General features: G+C 39.2%; 1 protein-coding gene across 1 annotated transcript; it reads right to left on the bottom strand.

The window, feature by feature from the left end:
• Positions 1-3,252: 3,252 nt before the first annotated feature.
• LOC123879209 (T-complex protein 1 subunit epsilon) lies at positions 3,253-12,334 on the bottom strand. The gene is made up of 10 exons (XM_045926816.1): positions 12,098-12,334; positions 10,618-10,852; positions 9,823-10,055; positions 8,654-8,812; positions 8,044-8,190; positions 6,815-7,022; positions 6,007-6,161; positions 5,556-5,710; positions 4,806-4,897; positions 3,253-4,287 (listed from the first exon to the last, which is right to left on the bottom strand). Exons 1-10 carry the CDS (start codon positions 12,203-12,205, stop codon positions 4,157-4,159), a joined length of 1,623 nt encoding a protein of 540 aa, XP_045782772.1. The 5' UTR covers positions 12,206-12,334; the 3' UTR covers positions 3,253-4,156.
• Positions 12,335-12,679: the final 345 nt, after the last annotated feature.

Below are 12,679 nucleotides of genomic sequence, written 5' to 3'. Positions count from 1 at the left end.
ATCTGTAACAGATCTGTAAAATTAAGTGCCCTAGTGCGGTAATGATAAAATAAAACACTAGTGTGTAATTAAGCACATTAAAGTCCTGACACCAGTGACATGAACTTCTATACGTAGGTATTGAAAACTGTTTTATAATCTGTTCCTCACCCACCATATTGTTTTGTGAAAGAGTACAACATATTGTTTTTAATGTAATAATAATATTAATTTCGTTGATTTGAAAACATTGTGATCAATTTTATTATTTGTATATAGTTATGTTCCTAACAAGCCATGTTTAATTGTTAAGTTTATTTTTAAACAAATTCTAGTTATTATTATTTAGTTTTTTTTTGTATTTTTTATGCAGGAATTGCTGTCAGTTTTTTTTTTAATAAAGTCAGACAGAGGTTATGTGTTTTTTATTTATCGTCATTAAAAAAAATCCCTTTGTTGTGAAACGAAACTTGAATTGGGACTTCGTCTGTGTTGGTGTTAGTTGGCGGGCGTGCTCTGCATTTTTGGAGTGTTTTTTTTTTTGTTAAAACTGACTGGAAAGCGCTCTAAGGGGGTGTCGTGTGTGTGTCGGCGAGCGCCGGCACAGCCGGGGTCCATACTTGTATAGTTTAACTAACTTGTTACAAATAACTACAAACTTGACATTGGCTAATCTTTGTAAAAGCCAGACGAGAGAGAAGAAAAAAAACTTGAACTGTATTACAAATTATTAACTTTAAGAAAAACTAGCGACCGGCCCCGGCTCTGCACGGGGAGCTTTTTACAAGGGATCCTTAATTTTTTCGAAAATAAAATAGTCACACAGGAATAACGTAGCTTTCTACTGGTTAAAGAATTTCCAAAATCGGATCAGTAGTTTCAGAGATTATTACCTACACACTTTACCCCTTTATAAAAATAGTATGGGAAAAAATAAAATCTATTGGTTTAAAGTGTAGGTAGGTAGTCAGTACTATCACTATAAGGGTCGGCGCACATATGGCGGAGCGCAGCGCAGAGCATTTTTCACAGTCAAAATCGATTTATCGATATTGTCCTCATTGAAATAATATCTAAAATCAACTGTGCACCCGTGCGGATACTCGCGCATCCGCGCGCAGTCCCGCGCATTCTCTGGTACAAATTCGCGTAATGTGTCACGCGATTAGAAAACTTCGCGGACATGCTCTCCGCTACGCTCCGCTCCTGAATTAAGGAAATCAGATATCGATTATCTCATTTCCTTAATTCAGGAACATCCTGTCCTTTGGGATAAAACAATAGTTTTCTCGTATGATGCCGTAAGCGATGAAATTTTTGCGTTCCGTCAATGCGCATTGCGATGCGGCATCGTTTTTGACGTGACGTCTTTTAATTCGATAGAGCCGGCTGCACGCACGAAAAACATGACTCATGCGGCGTTACCTCGCTCTGAGGCGTTCCATGTAAGGCTTGAAGTGCAAGCGAGAGCGCGGAACGAGCGACAAAGAAGCACAATCGGCCTTTGTTGTCACGTTCAACTATCGTCAGTAAACCGACTTTACAGACAACCAATTTTTTTGCGATGCGATGTCGCACCGCAGTGTTGTGGCCTCACCCTCTGTTGTTCTCGGCTTCGGGGGACTTTTTAACCCCCGACCCAATAAGAGGGTTAGAAGTTTGACGTGTGTCTGTCTGTGGCATCGTAGCTCCTAAACTAATGAACCGATTTTGATTTAGTTTCTTTTGTTTGAAAGGTGGCTTGATCGAGAGTTCTTAGCTATAATCCAAGAAAATCGGTTCAGCCGTTTGAAAGTTATCAGCTCTTTTCTAGTTACTGTAACCTTCACTTGTCGGGGGTGTTACCAATTTTTAATTTACCTACACTTGTTAGTCCCTCTTGTAAGAGATCTATTTTGAGTTTTAAGAGGGCTCTCTCCGTCACTCGTTTCATACAATCGTAGTTCCAATTTCATTTGAATATTAAGCAACCAAAGTCCATGAAATTTTGCAGACATATTCTAGAAACGAGTGACGGAGAGAGCCCTGTTAACGGGAAAAAGTCTTATGGACTGCCTGTAACAGGCTATTAGAGGGACTGAAGTTCACAAAAACCAGTGTAAAATGAAACAACGTTATTTTAATTAGTTAAATTAATTTTATTAGTGCATCAAAGCATACATCTCGCATCGCACCTCATAAACATAAAAATGCATTAACTTATTATTATTAACTATATTTAATCTAAGGGCTCCTTAATATTATAAGTACTCCTTAGTTCTTATAAAACATTGCTTGTCCCATCCTTGAATACTGAAAAGCATTTCAAAATATTTTACGTATAGGATCTTGTTTGGAATTCGTCTATGGTGGCGTTTGCTGGCGCGCGGTGTTGTGCCTTTTTGGAGTGTTTTTGACGTGACAACGTCTTATAATTCGATAGAGCCGGCTGCACGCACGAAAAAACATGACTCATGCGGCGTTACCTCGCTCTGAGGCGTTCCATGTAAGGCTTGAAGTGCAAGCGAGAGCGCGGATCGAGCGACAAAGAAGCACAATCGGCCTTTGTTGTCACGTTCAACTATCGTCAGTAAACCGACTTTACAGACAACCAATTTTTTTTTGTGAGAAGTGGCCGGTTTTTGTGTTCTGCTGGTGTTTATTGGTGGTGGAACTGACTGGGAAGCGCTCTGAAGGGGTGCCGCGTGTATGTCGACGGGCGCCGGCACAGACGAAGTCCATACTTATACATATAGTTTCCCTAACTTGTAAATAACTACAAACTTGACATTGGCTAATCAGTGTAAAGCCAGACGAGAGAGAAAAAAAAGGATATTATGTTTAAAAACCAGCTTCTTAATAAGGCACTCATAATAATTTGACTTTTCAGTATTGTAAAGTGCAAAATAGACAGGTAGGTATAATGCGTAAAAAATGAGTTCTCACGCGCCATTTTAACTTTGTGTCAAATATCATGTCAAAAGTACGATTTAAGTCCTTATTTTAAGAGGGATCTCTCCGCCACTCGCTCCATACAAACGTAGTTCCAATTTCCTTTGAATATTAAGCAGCCAAAGTCCATGAAATTATGCAGACATATTCTAGAAACTAATATCTATGCCTGTGGTTTTCCAGATTTCTGTTAAAATATTCCGTTTCAAAGTTACGCGGTCTTAAAAATTTACACACAAATCTTTGAGCCCCTGTAATTTTAAAACTAGGTACATATTTTTAGAAAAATCTAAAACACCACAGGCATTATTACACAGACAGACTATATACCTGTTTCTTATGTAAAGGAACGAGTGATATTTTAATTTCTACGAGTTCTTATAATGTAAAGGAGTCCTTAGGACTCAAAAACATTGAAATTCCATAATAAGCAATATCAAGATCAAAAAATAGAAAGTTATGTGTGTGTGTATTTGAAAATTGATTTTTTAATACACTTATTTAGCAAACGAAAAAACTTTTAATACCGCGAAGATTAGAATAGAATAATAAAATTAAATTCTAACATTATAATAAACTAAAATAATACACTGTAATAGGCAACTTTTTATACCGGAAAATCAAACAGTTCCCACGGGTTCTTTAAAAATCTAAATCCACGCGGACGAAGTCGCGGGCATCCTCTAGTCCTCTATAAATTGTAAGTTATGCAATTACAAATGTAACTTAATATAACTATACACTTCATTCTTAAGAATCGTCTTGACGAGTTGAGTTCTTGAATTGAGTTGTTGAGTTAAGAAATTGAGTCATGACGGATATTCGTTTCTTAGATGCGATTCTATGACATACATCGTTTTATGTTTGAGCATATTAACGCACATGGAACAGATTTTACAACATGACATCACATGACCCGACTTACCACAACTGCAACATTTTTTATACGAAACAGTACAGTACCCGACAGGAAATAGTACGACTTTTAGAAAGAGATAGCGGTTTCGTGGAGCGTTGTCTCTGTCGTTGATACCGACAAAACGTCACATAGATATGAGTGACAGAGACAACGCTCTACGAAGCCGAAGACCGTTTCTAAAGGTCGATGTACAATATTTTCTGCCAGCCACTGTACTAAGTTATCCTACACATCTGTTACATGTATACAAATAAGTCTCAGATATTTATTTGCGTGTTCAAATCTTTATTACAATATAATAGTGATGTATAACTAAATAAGTTATGGTTACTGGTCAGCCGGCGAGCGAACGTCGTCAATCTTCAGGATCATCTTGACGAGTTGAGTGGCGAGCGCGATTTGCTGTTTCTTAGAGTGAAGCGACTCTATGACGTTCATTGCTTTCATGTCGTTGGAATCTGTCAACAAAATATATTTTAATTAAAGGCCGATTCACACCAAGCACGTACATGTACGTGACACGTGCGTAGTGACGCGCGTAAACGCCTAACACACCGGGTTACGCATATGTCCACGCTTTACGCAAGCGGTATGCCCAGATTCATACAGTACCATACATTACAACGCAATGGTACGCGCTACGTCTACGCTTACGCAGTTAAATTAAAGTCAGATAAGTATTTCTAAAATAATGAAACTATAAACATATATGAAAACACTAGAGGATGCCCGCGGCTTCGCCCGCGTGGATTTCGTTTTTTTAAAATCCCGTAGAAACTCTTTGATTTTCCTGGATAAAAAGTAGCCTATGTCCTTCCCCGAGATCCCATGTCTGTACCAAATTTTATTAAAATCGGTTCAGCGGTTGGGCCTTGAAAACGTAGCAGATAGAAGCCAGTAACACTTTTCCATTTATAATATTAAGTATGGATATAGTGCCTTTCAGCTAGCAGGCGGAAGTAAAAATAGTACTCACTTGAAGCCATACAGTCCACTCCAAGATTGATGTTGTTTTCAGCCGCTTGTCTCGCCTTCAGTTCCGACAGGGTATCGATTGGAGACAGCCCACTAGGAAAGTATTAAAAAGTTAGTTGATTTTTCTATTTTATTCAATAACTTAGACCACAATCATACTTTATACTATCATACTAATATTCTAAAGGTGAAAGTTTGTGTATGTTTTTATTCCTTCACGCAAAAATTACTGGGCGGATTTGGCTGAAATTTGGAATGGAGATAGGATTATACCTTGGATTAGCACATAAGCTACCTTTTATCCCCGGAAAATTAAAGAGTTACTACGGGATTTTTAAAAAACCTCGATCCGCGCGAACAAAGTCGCGGGCATCAACTAGTAGTAATAAAAAATAAAATCACAGTCGACGCTTTCCTGTAAATTTATTTAGTGGATTGAAATGCAATTTTCCAATCGTATGTGTTGCAATTGTAGGAAATGAGGACACTCTTGCAACAATTGTGCTTTTTAGTCAATATTGTAAGAGTAAAAATTGGAATAATCGCGATTGCATTAATTGGCGTCATTTTCGTGTTCGGACCGCGAGACAATAGACTGCTCTCAAAATTTTAAGCATTTAGCTAGAGAGGATATTGTTTATTCGGATATAATAAGTGCACAATGGCAAGATACTATACTAATAAACTAAACTATTTTCTACTAACGCAATCGATTGTGTACAGATAATTTAGCTGTCTTTCTGTCTCTTACCTGTTTTCTGCGAGTGCGAGAGGGATGGCCTCTAACGCGTCAGCGAAGGCCCTGTAAGCGTATTGGTCCAGGGACGATAGTTTATCAGCTGCGCGAGCCACCGCTAAAGAGCAAGATATTTCAGCTGCTCCACCACCGTAAACTACTCGGGAATCCTGAAAAGAAAAAGAAATATCTATAGTATTGTTCACGAACATCCCTTGGTTACCTCTGAGTCGTACTCCTGTGAGCCGTGGCCGAGATATGGAGTTTTTTGTACTATAAAGCCTACCTACCTGCCAAATTTCACGATTCTAGGTCAACGGGAAGTACCGTATAGGTTTCTTGACAGACATGATGGACGGACGGACGGACGGACAGGCAGACAGACAGACAGACAAAATGATCCTATAAGGGTTCCGTTTATCCTTTTGAGGTACGGAACCCTAAAAATCAAGTAGCATAATCTCACCTGCACCAAACTGCGCACTATACACAACGCATCGTGCACTGAACGTTTCACTTCCTCCACAATCATCCTGTTGCCGCCCCGCACCAGCACCGTCACGGCGCGAGAGTTGGAGCACTGCTCGATCACCAGCATCTCGTCTTTGGATGTTCCGAACGCTACAAGCAAAAGTGAAAATGTATTCTTGTCTTGAAGGGTGATCTAGCGGTTGCCATTCACAAGCAGATATCGTTTCTTCAATAAATCAAAACACTCGATGCACAAACCCAAGCCTGGACTTTGTCTGTGGTGGCGTTTGCTGGCGCGCGTGTTGTGACTTTTTGGAGTGTTTTTTTTGTTAAAACCTTGGATGAAGGATTATAGTTAAAACTGACTGGAAAGCACTCTAAGGGGGTGCCGTGCGTATGTCGGCGAGCGCCGGTACAGACGGGATCCATACTTGTATAGTTTAGCTAACTTGTTACAATTATCTACAAACTTGACATTGGCTAATCATTGTAAAAGCCAGACGAAAGAGAAAAACCCAAGCCTGATTTCTCACGACGTACGCACTAGGTGGCAGCACGGGTAGCTTAATCGGAAGCTCAAGTAAAACACGCAACTCTCAATCGCATTGACAGCGTTTATCAATCTACACTCGCTCCCCTAAGGCTTTTGCCTTGCCAGGAATTAGTTCTATGAAGCAAACAACGAGTCCTGCCACCAATCAGATTTATGTAGATAACCTCTCCTTTTCTTTCTGATAGCAATCTATTTCATCGAGAATACTCCAGCACTTAAAGGGTTCCAAAGTTTAAGGAGAAATACTCACTAAGTTCTCTAACCAGACCGCAGCTGCCAAGTTTATCAGGAGTCAGTTCCTCAAAGCGAGGAACTATTCTGCCACCAGTGGCGATGGCGATCAGTTCCATCTCAGGTCCACCAACCCAGCGGACGGCTGGCAATCCTTGGGAGAGGAGAAGGTGGTTTGCCTCATCGTCGAAGCCCCACTGGCAAATGGCCAAGGTCGCTCCGGCGTCCTGTTAAAGGTAAGAATACTTTTAATTTAGAGCCCGATAGCTCAACGGTTGAGGAGCGGACTGAATTCCGAAAGATCGGCGGTTCAAACACCACCCGTTGAGCTATAGATCCTGTGCACTCAGTGACGTTCACAGGATCTATAGCTAGGGTAGGCATACGGTAGGTAGTCGCCTAATTACTAGCGGTCACGATGAAAAATGAGCATTGAACTATTTCAGTCAGGGTAAGCAGCGCTTTTATGCCTCTATGACCTGCACGCCGCTGGACTTGCACTATTGTCGTACCCACTCCTGGCACAAGCTTTACTCTTAATTGGAGGAGGGAAAGGGGTATTAGAGATGATCAGAATGGCTAATATTCTTTTTAAAAAAGAAAGAAAGAATTTTTCAGAATTTGTTTTTTACTATGCATTATTAGACGCTCGTATCAGATTAAAATATAATCATGTTACAAGTTGCAACTCATAATTACAGAGTTAAATACCATTTGACGAATCGCCAATTACAATCACTTACCTATTTCAATCTCATCAGGATTATTTGTACGGATTACTCTTGATGAGTATTAAATATTTGCAATTTGCATGCTTATGAAGTAGAATATTAATCCTTTATTTATTTATTATTTCTTTATTTCCTTTATTTGCATAATGTGTGTTACAAGATGTTGGTAATTATATTTTGAATGATAATTTATAAATGAAGTGATATACTTAATCATTATTTCATTATTTCATGCGGTTTATATGACATGCATTAATTTATTATTAGATACATTTGGATGCAAATTGATCTAGATTTTAACAAAAAAAAAATTATTAATTATTTAAATTAAGGTTGCTTATACTTAGTCATAATATTATTTTGAACATCAACTCATATTCAGCAAATAAATTTTATTTCATTTCAATATCATTTATTTATTCACAAACGGTCATGTAGCATTACCCAAAACATAGATGGCGTTGTAAGTTATTACGTCGCGGTATTGTTAGCCATAGATACAAGAGTCGTCACTAACCTTAACCCTGCGGACGATCTCGAGGAACTTCTCGTGTTCGTATTTGCGCAGGTCGCGGTACTCTTCGGCCGAGCCCACGTGGAGCTTATGCTTGGTCTTGGGCTTGGGCGGCTCGAACGGGCACGTCAGAATTGCCAGTTTCACGTCCTGTGAAAACAAATTATGATTGTTATAGCCAGTCCTGTTTCATGAACTTAAACATAGATGGCGCTGTACGTTGTTATCTCGCGGTGTCCTTTCAAAAGAGCAACCTCCGAGTTTCTTGCCGATTCTTCTCGGAAGGCATTCCGAACCAGTGGTAGATGCTTTTGGCGATTCAAAAGTACTTGTAAAAGTTTAATTGAAAAAAAAATTGAATTTTGAATGCGAAAGTGTGTGTTTAGTCTAATAGTTGTAATCGGATGAAATGTAAGGCAACGGAGGCAATGTCTGAAATACGACGCGATTGTTTCGTCGAGCAACCTTGTATTTCTCGCACAGCACAAATCAGTACATCATGTGACGTCTTTAGTTTGCTTAATTTTTTATTTTATTGTTTTTAACTTTCATAGCGTGATCTACGTTCGAACCAGCGACATCTAGTGTGTGATTTAGAAGCGTCAGTTGTTACCTTGAGCACTTTGGGCATCTGCGGATGGCTCATGGTCTTGTCAATGACGACACCCCGCACCAGCATAGAGTCCTCCATGCGCCCCCCAACTTTACCCTCCACTTTGATCAGCTCGAAGTTCACGTCGCGTTTCTCCAAATCCGCTACGGAAAGGATTGCCTGTAGGAGAAGAGAAATTTTTCTCAAAATATTGTTTTTGAATCCATACCTATACAAGTGTAAATTAAAAATTTATAACACCCCCGACAAGTGAGCTTGACAGCTTGACATTTGACAATTGACATAATAATATTATGAACCTAACGGTTATCTAACCTTCTTTTCTACAAGAAAACTAGAAAAGAGCTGATAACTCTTAAACGGCTGAACCAATTTTTTTGGATTATAGCTAAGAACACTCTCGATCAAGCCACCTTTCAAACAAAAAAAAAAAAAAATTAAAATCGGTTCATTCATTTAGGCGCTACGATGCCACAGACAGATACACAGATACACAGATACACACGTCAAACTTATAACACCCCTCTTTTTGGGTCGGGGGTTAAAAATTACCTTTTCATGTCCCATTCGCTTAACCAATTTAAGGTGCAAGAGACGGGTCTGCCCGCGAAATTCATATTTAATTTGGATTTCGCAATTTGTAAATTAATACGACAACGTAGGCTTTCAGGACCAGCTTCTTAGCCAAAATTTGGTATTCAGGGCTAGCTTGCATCCTATAGGTATGTATTTTATTTCCAAAAAACCAATAGGGTTTTCAAAACCCGAATCAATGCGAACGAAGTTTAACAAACGGTTTAAGGTATTAACAAATACACCATAAAAGCGCGAGCGAAGCGAGCGCAAATTTTTGATATATTTTTTAAAAAGATTGGTAAGTAAATTCGAGAACTAATCTGGTCTACCTATACATTTTAAAACCAATTTTTCTTTGTCTGGGATTGGTGGTGGTGGGGGGGGGGGGGGGCATGTGTATGTTACTCCTTCACTTAAAAACCATTAGACGGATTTGGCTGAATTTTGGAATGGAAATAGACAATATCCTGGATTAGCACATAGGCTACTTTTAATCCCATAAAATCAAAGAGATCCCACGGGATTTCGAAAAACCTAAATCCACGCAGATTAAGTCGCGGGCATCAGCTAGTACTAAAATTAAGTCAACTTACATCAACCGCAATCTCAGCCATCAACTGATGACATTTGACCACAATTTTGCTCCCGAGGGTAGTCTTGGCAACCTTGATGAGATGCTCCCTAGTGTCCTTATTGACTGGGAAAGCCTCGCTGATACTGTCCAGATGGGCTAGAGCGGTTGCAGCCGCCATTTCAAACCCATCTGCGATGCGGATCGGGTGGATGCCTTTGTCAATCAGGGAAGCGGCTTGTTCCAAGAGGGCACCTGTGAAAGAGTAAATAGTATCTTATCATCTTTGTTGAACCATTGTCGGCCCACTACTGAGCATAGATCTTACAGAGTGAGAAAGGTTAAGACCTAGTCCACTACATTGGCCAAGTGTGTTTAGGCAAGCGCTGGTACTGATTCTGAGAACAATTTTAGAGTACTTACATCTTATTGATGCAAATACAAATGGTGATCGTGTGTACAATCACCATTGTGACTGCACACAGAATAATAGTGATTAAGATAAGATTGGGCTTCATATTCTGCATTTCACAATAATATTTCACACTAATTTCACACTAATATCGCACTAATATTATAAAGGCGAAAGTTTGTGTGTATGTGTGTTTGTGTGTGTGTGTGTGTCTCCTTCCCACAAAAACTACTGGACGGATTTGGCTGAAATTTGGAATGGAGATAGATAATATCCTGGATTAGCACATAGGCTACTTTTTATCCCGGAAAATCAAAGAGTTCCCAAAGGATTTCGAGAAACCGAAATCCACACGGGCGAAGTGGCGGACATCGGCTAGTATGACATAATTAAGAAAGTACACACCTGCCAACACAACAACACCAGTGGTTCCATCCCCAATCTCATCATCCTGACTCTGAGCCAGTTGCACCATCAGCTTGCCAATCTCGTGGTCCACATCCATGAGTTTCAGGATAGTGGCTCCGTCGTTGGTGACTGTTACTTCACCATCTGACGAGACCATCATCTTGTCCAGGCCTCGCGGGCCGAGGGATGTGCGCAGGATGCCCGCAATCTGGCGCGCCGCTTGGATGTGCGACTGAAAATTTAAGCATTGAAAATTTCTATTTTTAACCCTTGACCCAAAAGAGGGGTGTTATAAGGTATACAAGCATATCTGTGTATCCATCTGTGGCATCGTAGCTCCTAAACTAATAAACAGATTTTAATTTAATTTTTTTGTTTAAAAGGTGGCTTGATCGAGAGTGTTCTTAGCTATAATCCAAGAAAATCGGTTCAGCCGTTTGAAAGTTGTCAGCTCTTTTCTAGTTACTGTAACCTTCACTATGTTGGGCTGTTATAAATTTTTATTTTACACTTGTTTTAATTATTTATAGGCTAGCCCTTGGCTGCAATCAGACCTGCTAGCAAGTGATGATGCAGGCTAAGATGGAGCGTGCTTGCCTAGAAGATGCCTATTCACTCGACTTGAAGGTACCCATATTAAAATTGGAAGGGAAAACTGATGCTGGATGTATTTATAAATCATCATCATGATCAATACATCAACGGTTCACTACTGAGCACTTCTTAGAATGAGAAGGATTTGGCCATCTTCTGTCTGTCCGTCCGTCTGTCCGTTGTGTCTGTCAAGAAACCTATAGGGTACTTCCCATTGACCTAGAATCATGAAATTTGGTAGGTAGGTAGGTCCAGGTGTATACTGCTTTGAAAATCAGTTTGGAGTATGGATTTGATTAAAACACAATAGCCCTTTCAAGTTAGCCCGCTTCCATCTTAAGCTGCTTCATCAGACATCACTTACCACCGGGTGAACTAATAAAAAAGTAGATATTTACTTATATTTTTTGTCATTTTGTACACCAGGCAATAGTTTCAATTCCCAGTTGTGAAGTAAAATTTTTTCATTAGTTTCTATTATAAATTAACAGCTTAGGGATACAAAAACCTATTTTGGGGTTAAAATAATTGAATATAATCATGTGACTCAAGTCTAAACATCTGATTTTTAAAGTGCATTTTCCTTAGGAGATACAATATTTAACCGATTGGTGGTTGCGTTACTGTATAGTGTTCGACGAAAATTAACCAATAAGCCACAGTTGCTTTGATGTTTTGATTGTTTTCTTAGAATATTTGAACAAAAATAAAACACGATTTTGTTGGTGTAAGGTTGTTCAAAAATGCCTAGATTAATTCGGTAAGAAACGATTATTTAGTCTTATTATACGGGAAACTACTGTAGACATACTGTAGAAGACTTTGGCAATACATATTCAGTGATTAATTTCCCTAAGTTTTACTAAAAGCAATGAAAACTTACCTTCAAAGCATCGATACCGGTCAACCGTTTTTGGTTTTCCTGATCCCGCAAAATGATGAATGGTCGACCATATTCGTCAAAGGCCACGGTTCCTGGGAACATAGCCATTTTGCACAAAAAACTAACGATACAACACTAGGATTAAAATGGATGCAAAATGAAATTTTTCATTTCATTTCAACAGAGGATTCGGAAAACAAATGAATCACAGATGACAGAAGATTCACAAATGTCAAAATAAAACATCAAAGTTCTTTCAAACTGACAGGCGACAGCCATCAGTGTTGCCACTGAAATGAACAAATAGGTGCATTTTGTAGTTGCTGAAAACGGTTTTTATATTTCAGCCATTCATTTTCAATTAATGCTTTTCGTGTTACATTAAACATAGTTTCACTAATATTTTAATTCCGAGTTTGTTCATATGACTCATTGCTGCGCCAAAATGCCGGAAATCAAGTTTCTTTCAAATCACGCCAATCGCAAGTCCAATGTAGATAACTACTTGTGTTAGTTATTTGATGATCAATCGAACTACAGTCTTACTTACAAGGTGCTTACAAGCAACTTACAAGGCTCTCT

The sequence above is a fragment of the Maniola jurtina genome, chromosome 27 (assembly GCF_905333055.1).
Source record: "Maniola jurtina chromosome 27, ilManJurt1.1, whole genome shotgun sequence".
Taxonomy (NCBI): Eukaryota; Metazoa; Arthropoda; class Insecta; order Lepidoptera; family Nymphalidae; genus Maniola; species Maniola jurtina.
This window is presented reverse-complemented; position numbering and strand designations above follow the sequence as displayed.

Excerpts from the sequence above, each read along its gene's own strand:
- LOC123879209 (XM_045926816.1), bottom strand. The coding sequence starts at position 12,205 with ATGGCTATGTTCCCAGGAACCGTGGCCTTTGACGAATATGGTCGACCA. Across the intron at positions 10,853-12,097 it reads CCGGTATCGATGCTTTGAAG|TCGCACATCCAAGCGGCGCG; the intron begins GTAAGTTTTCAT and ends TTAAATTTTCAG. Across the intron at positions 4,898-5,555 it reads CTCGCACTCGCAGAAAACAG|TGGGCTGTCTCCAATCGATA; the intron begins GTAAGAGACAGA and ends ATACTTTCCTAG.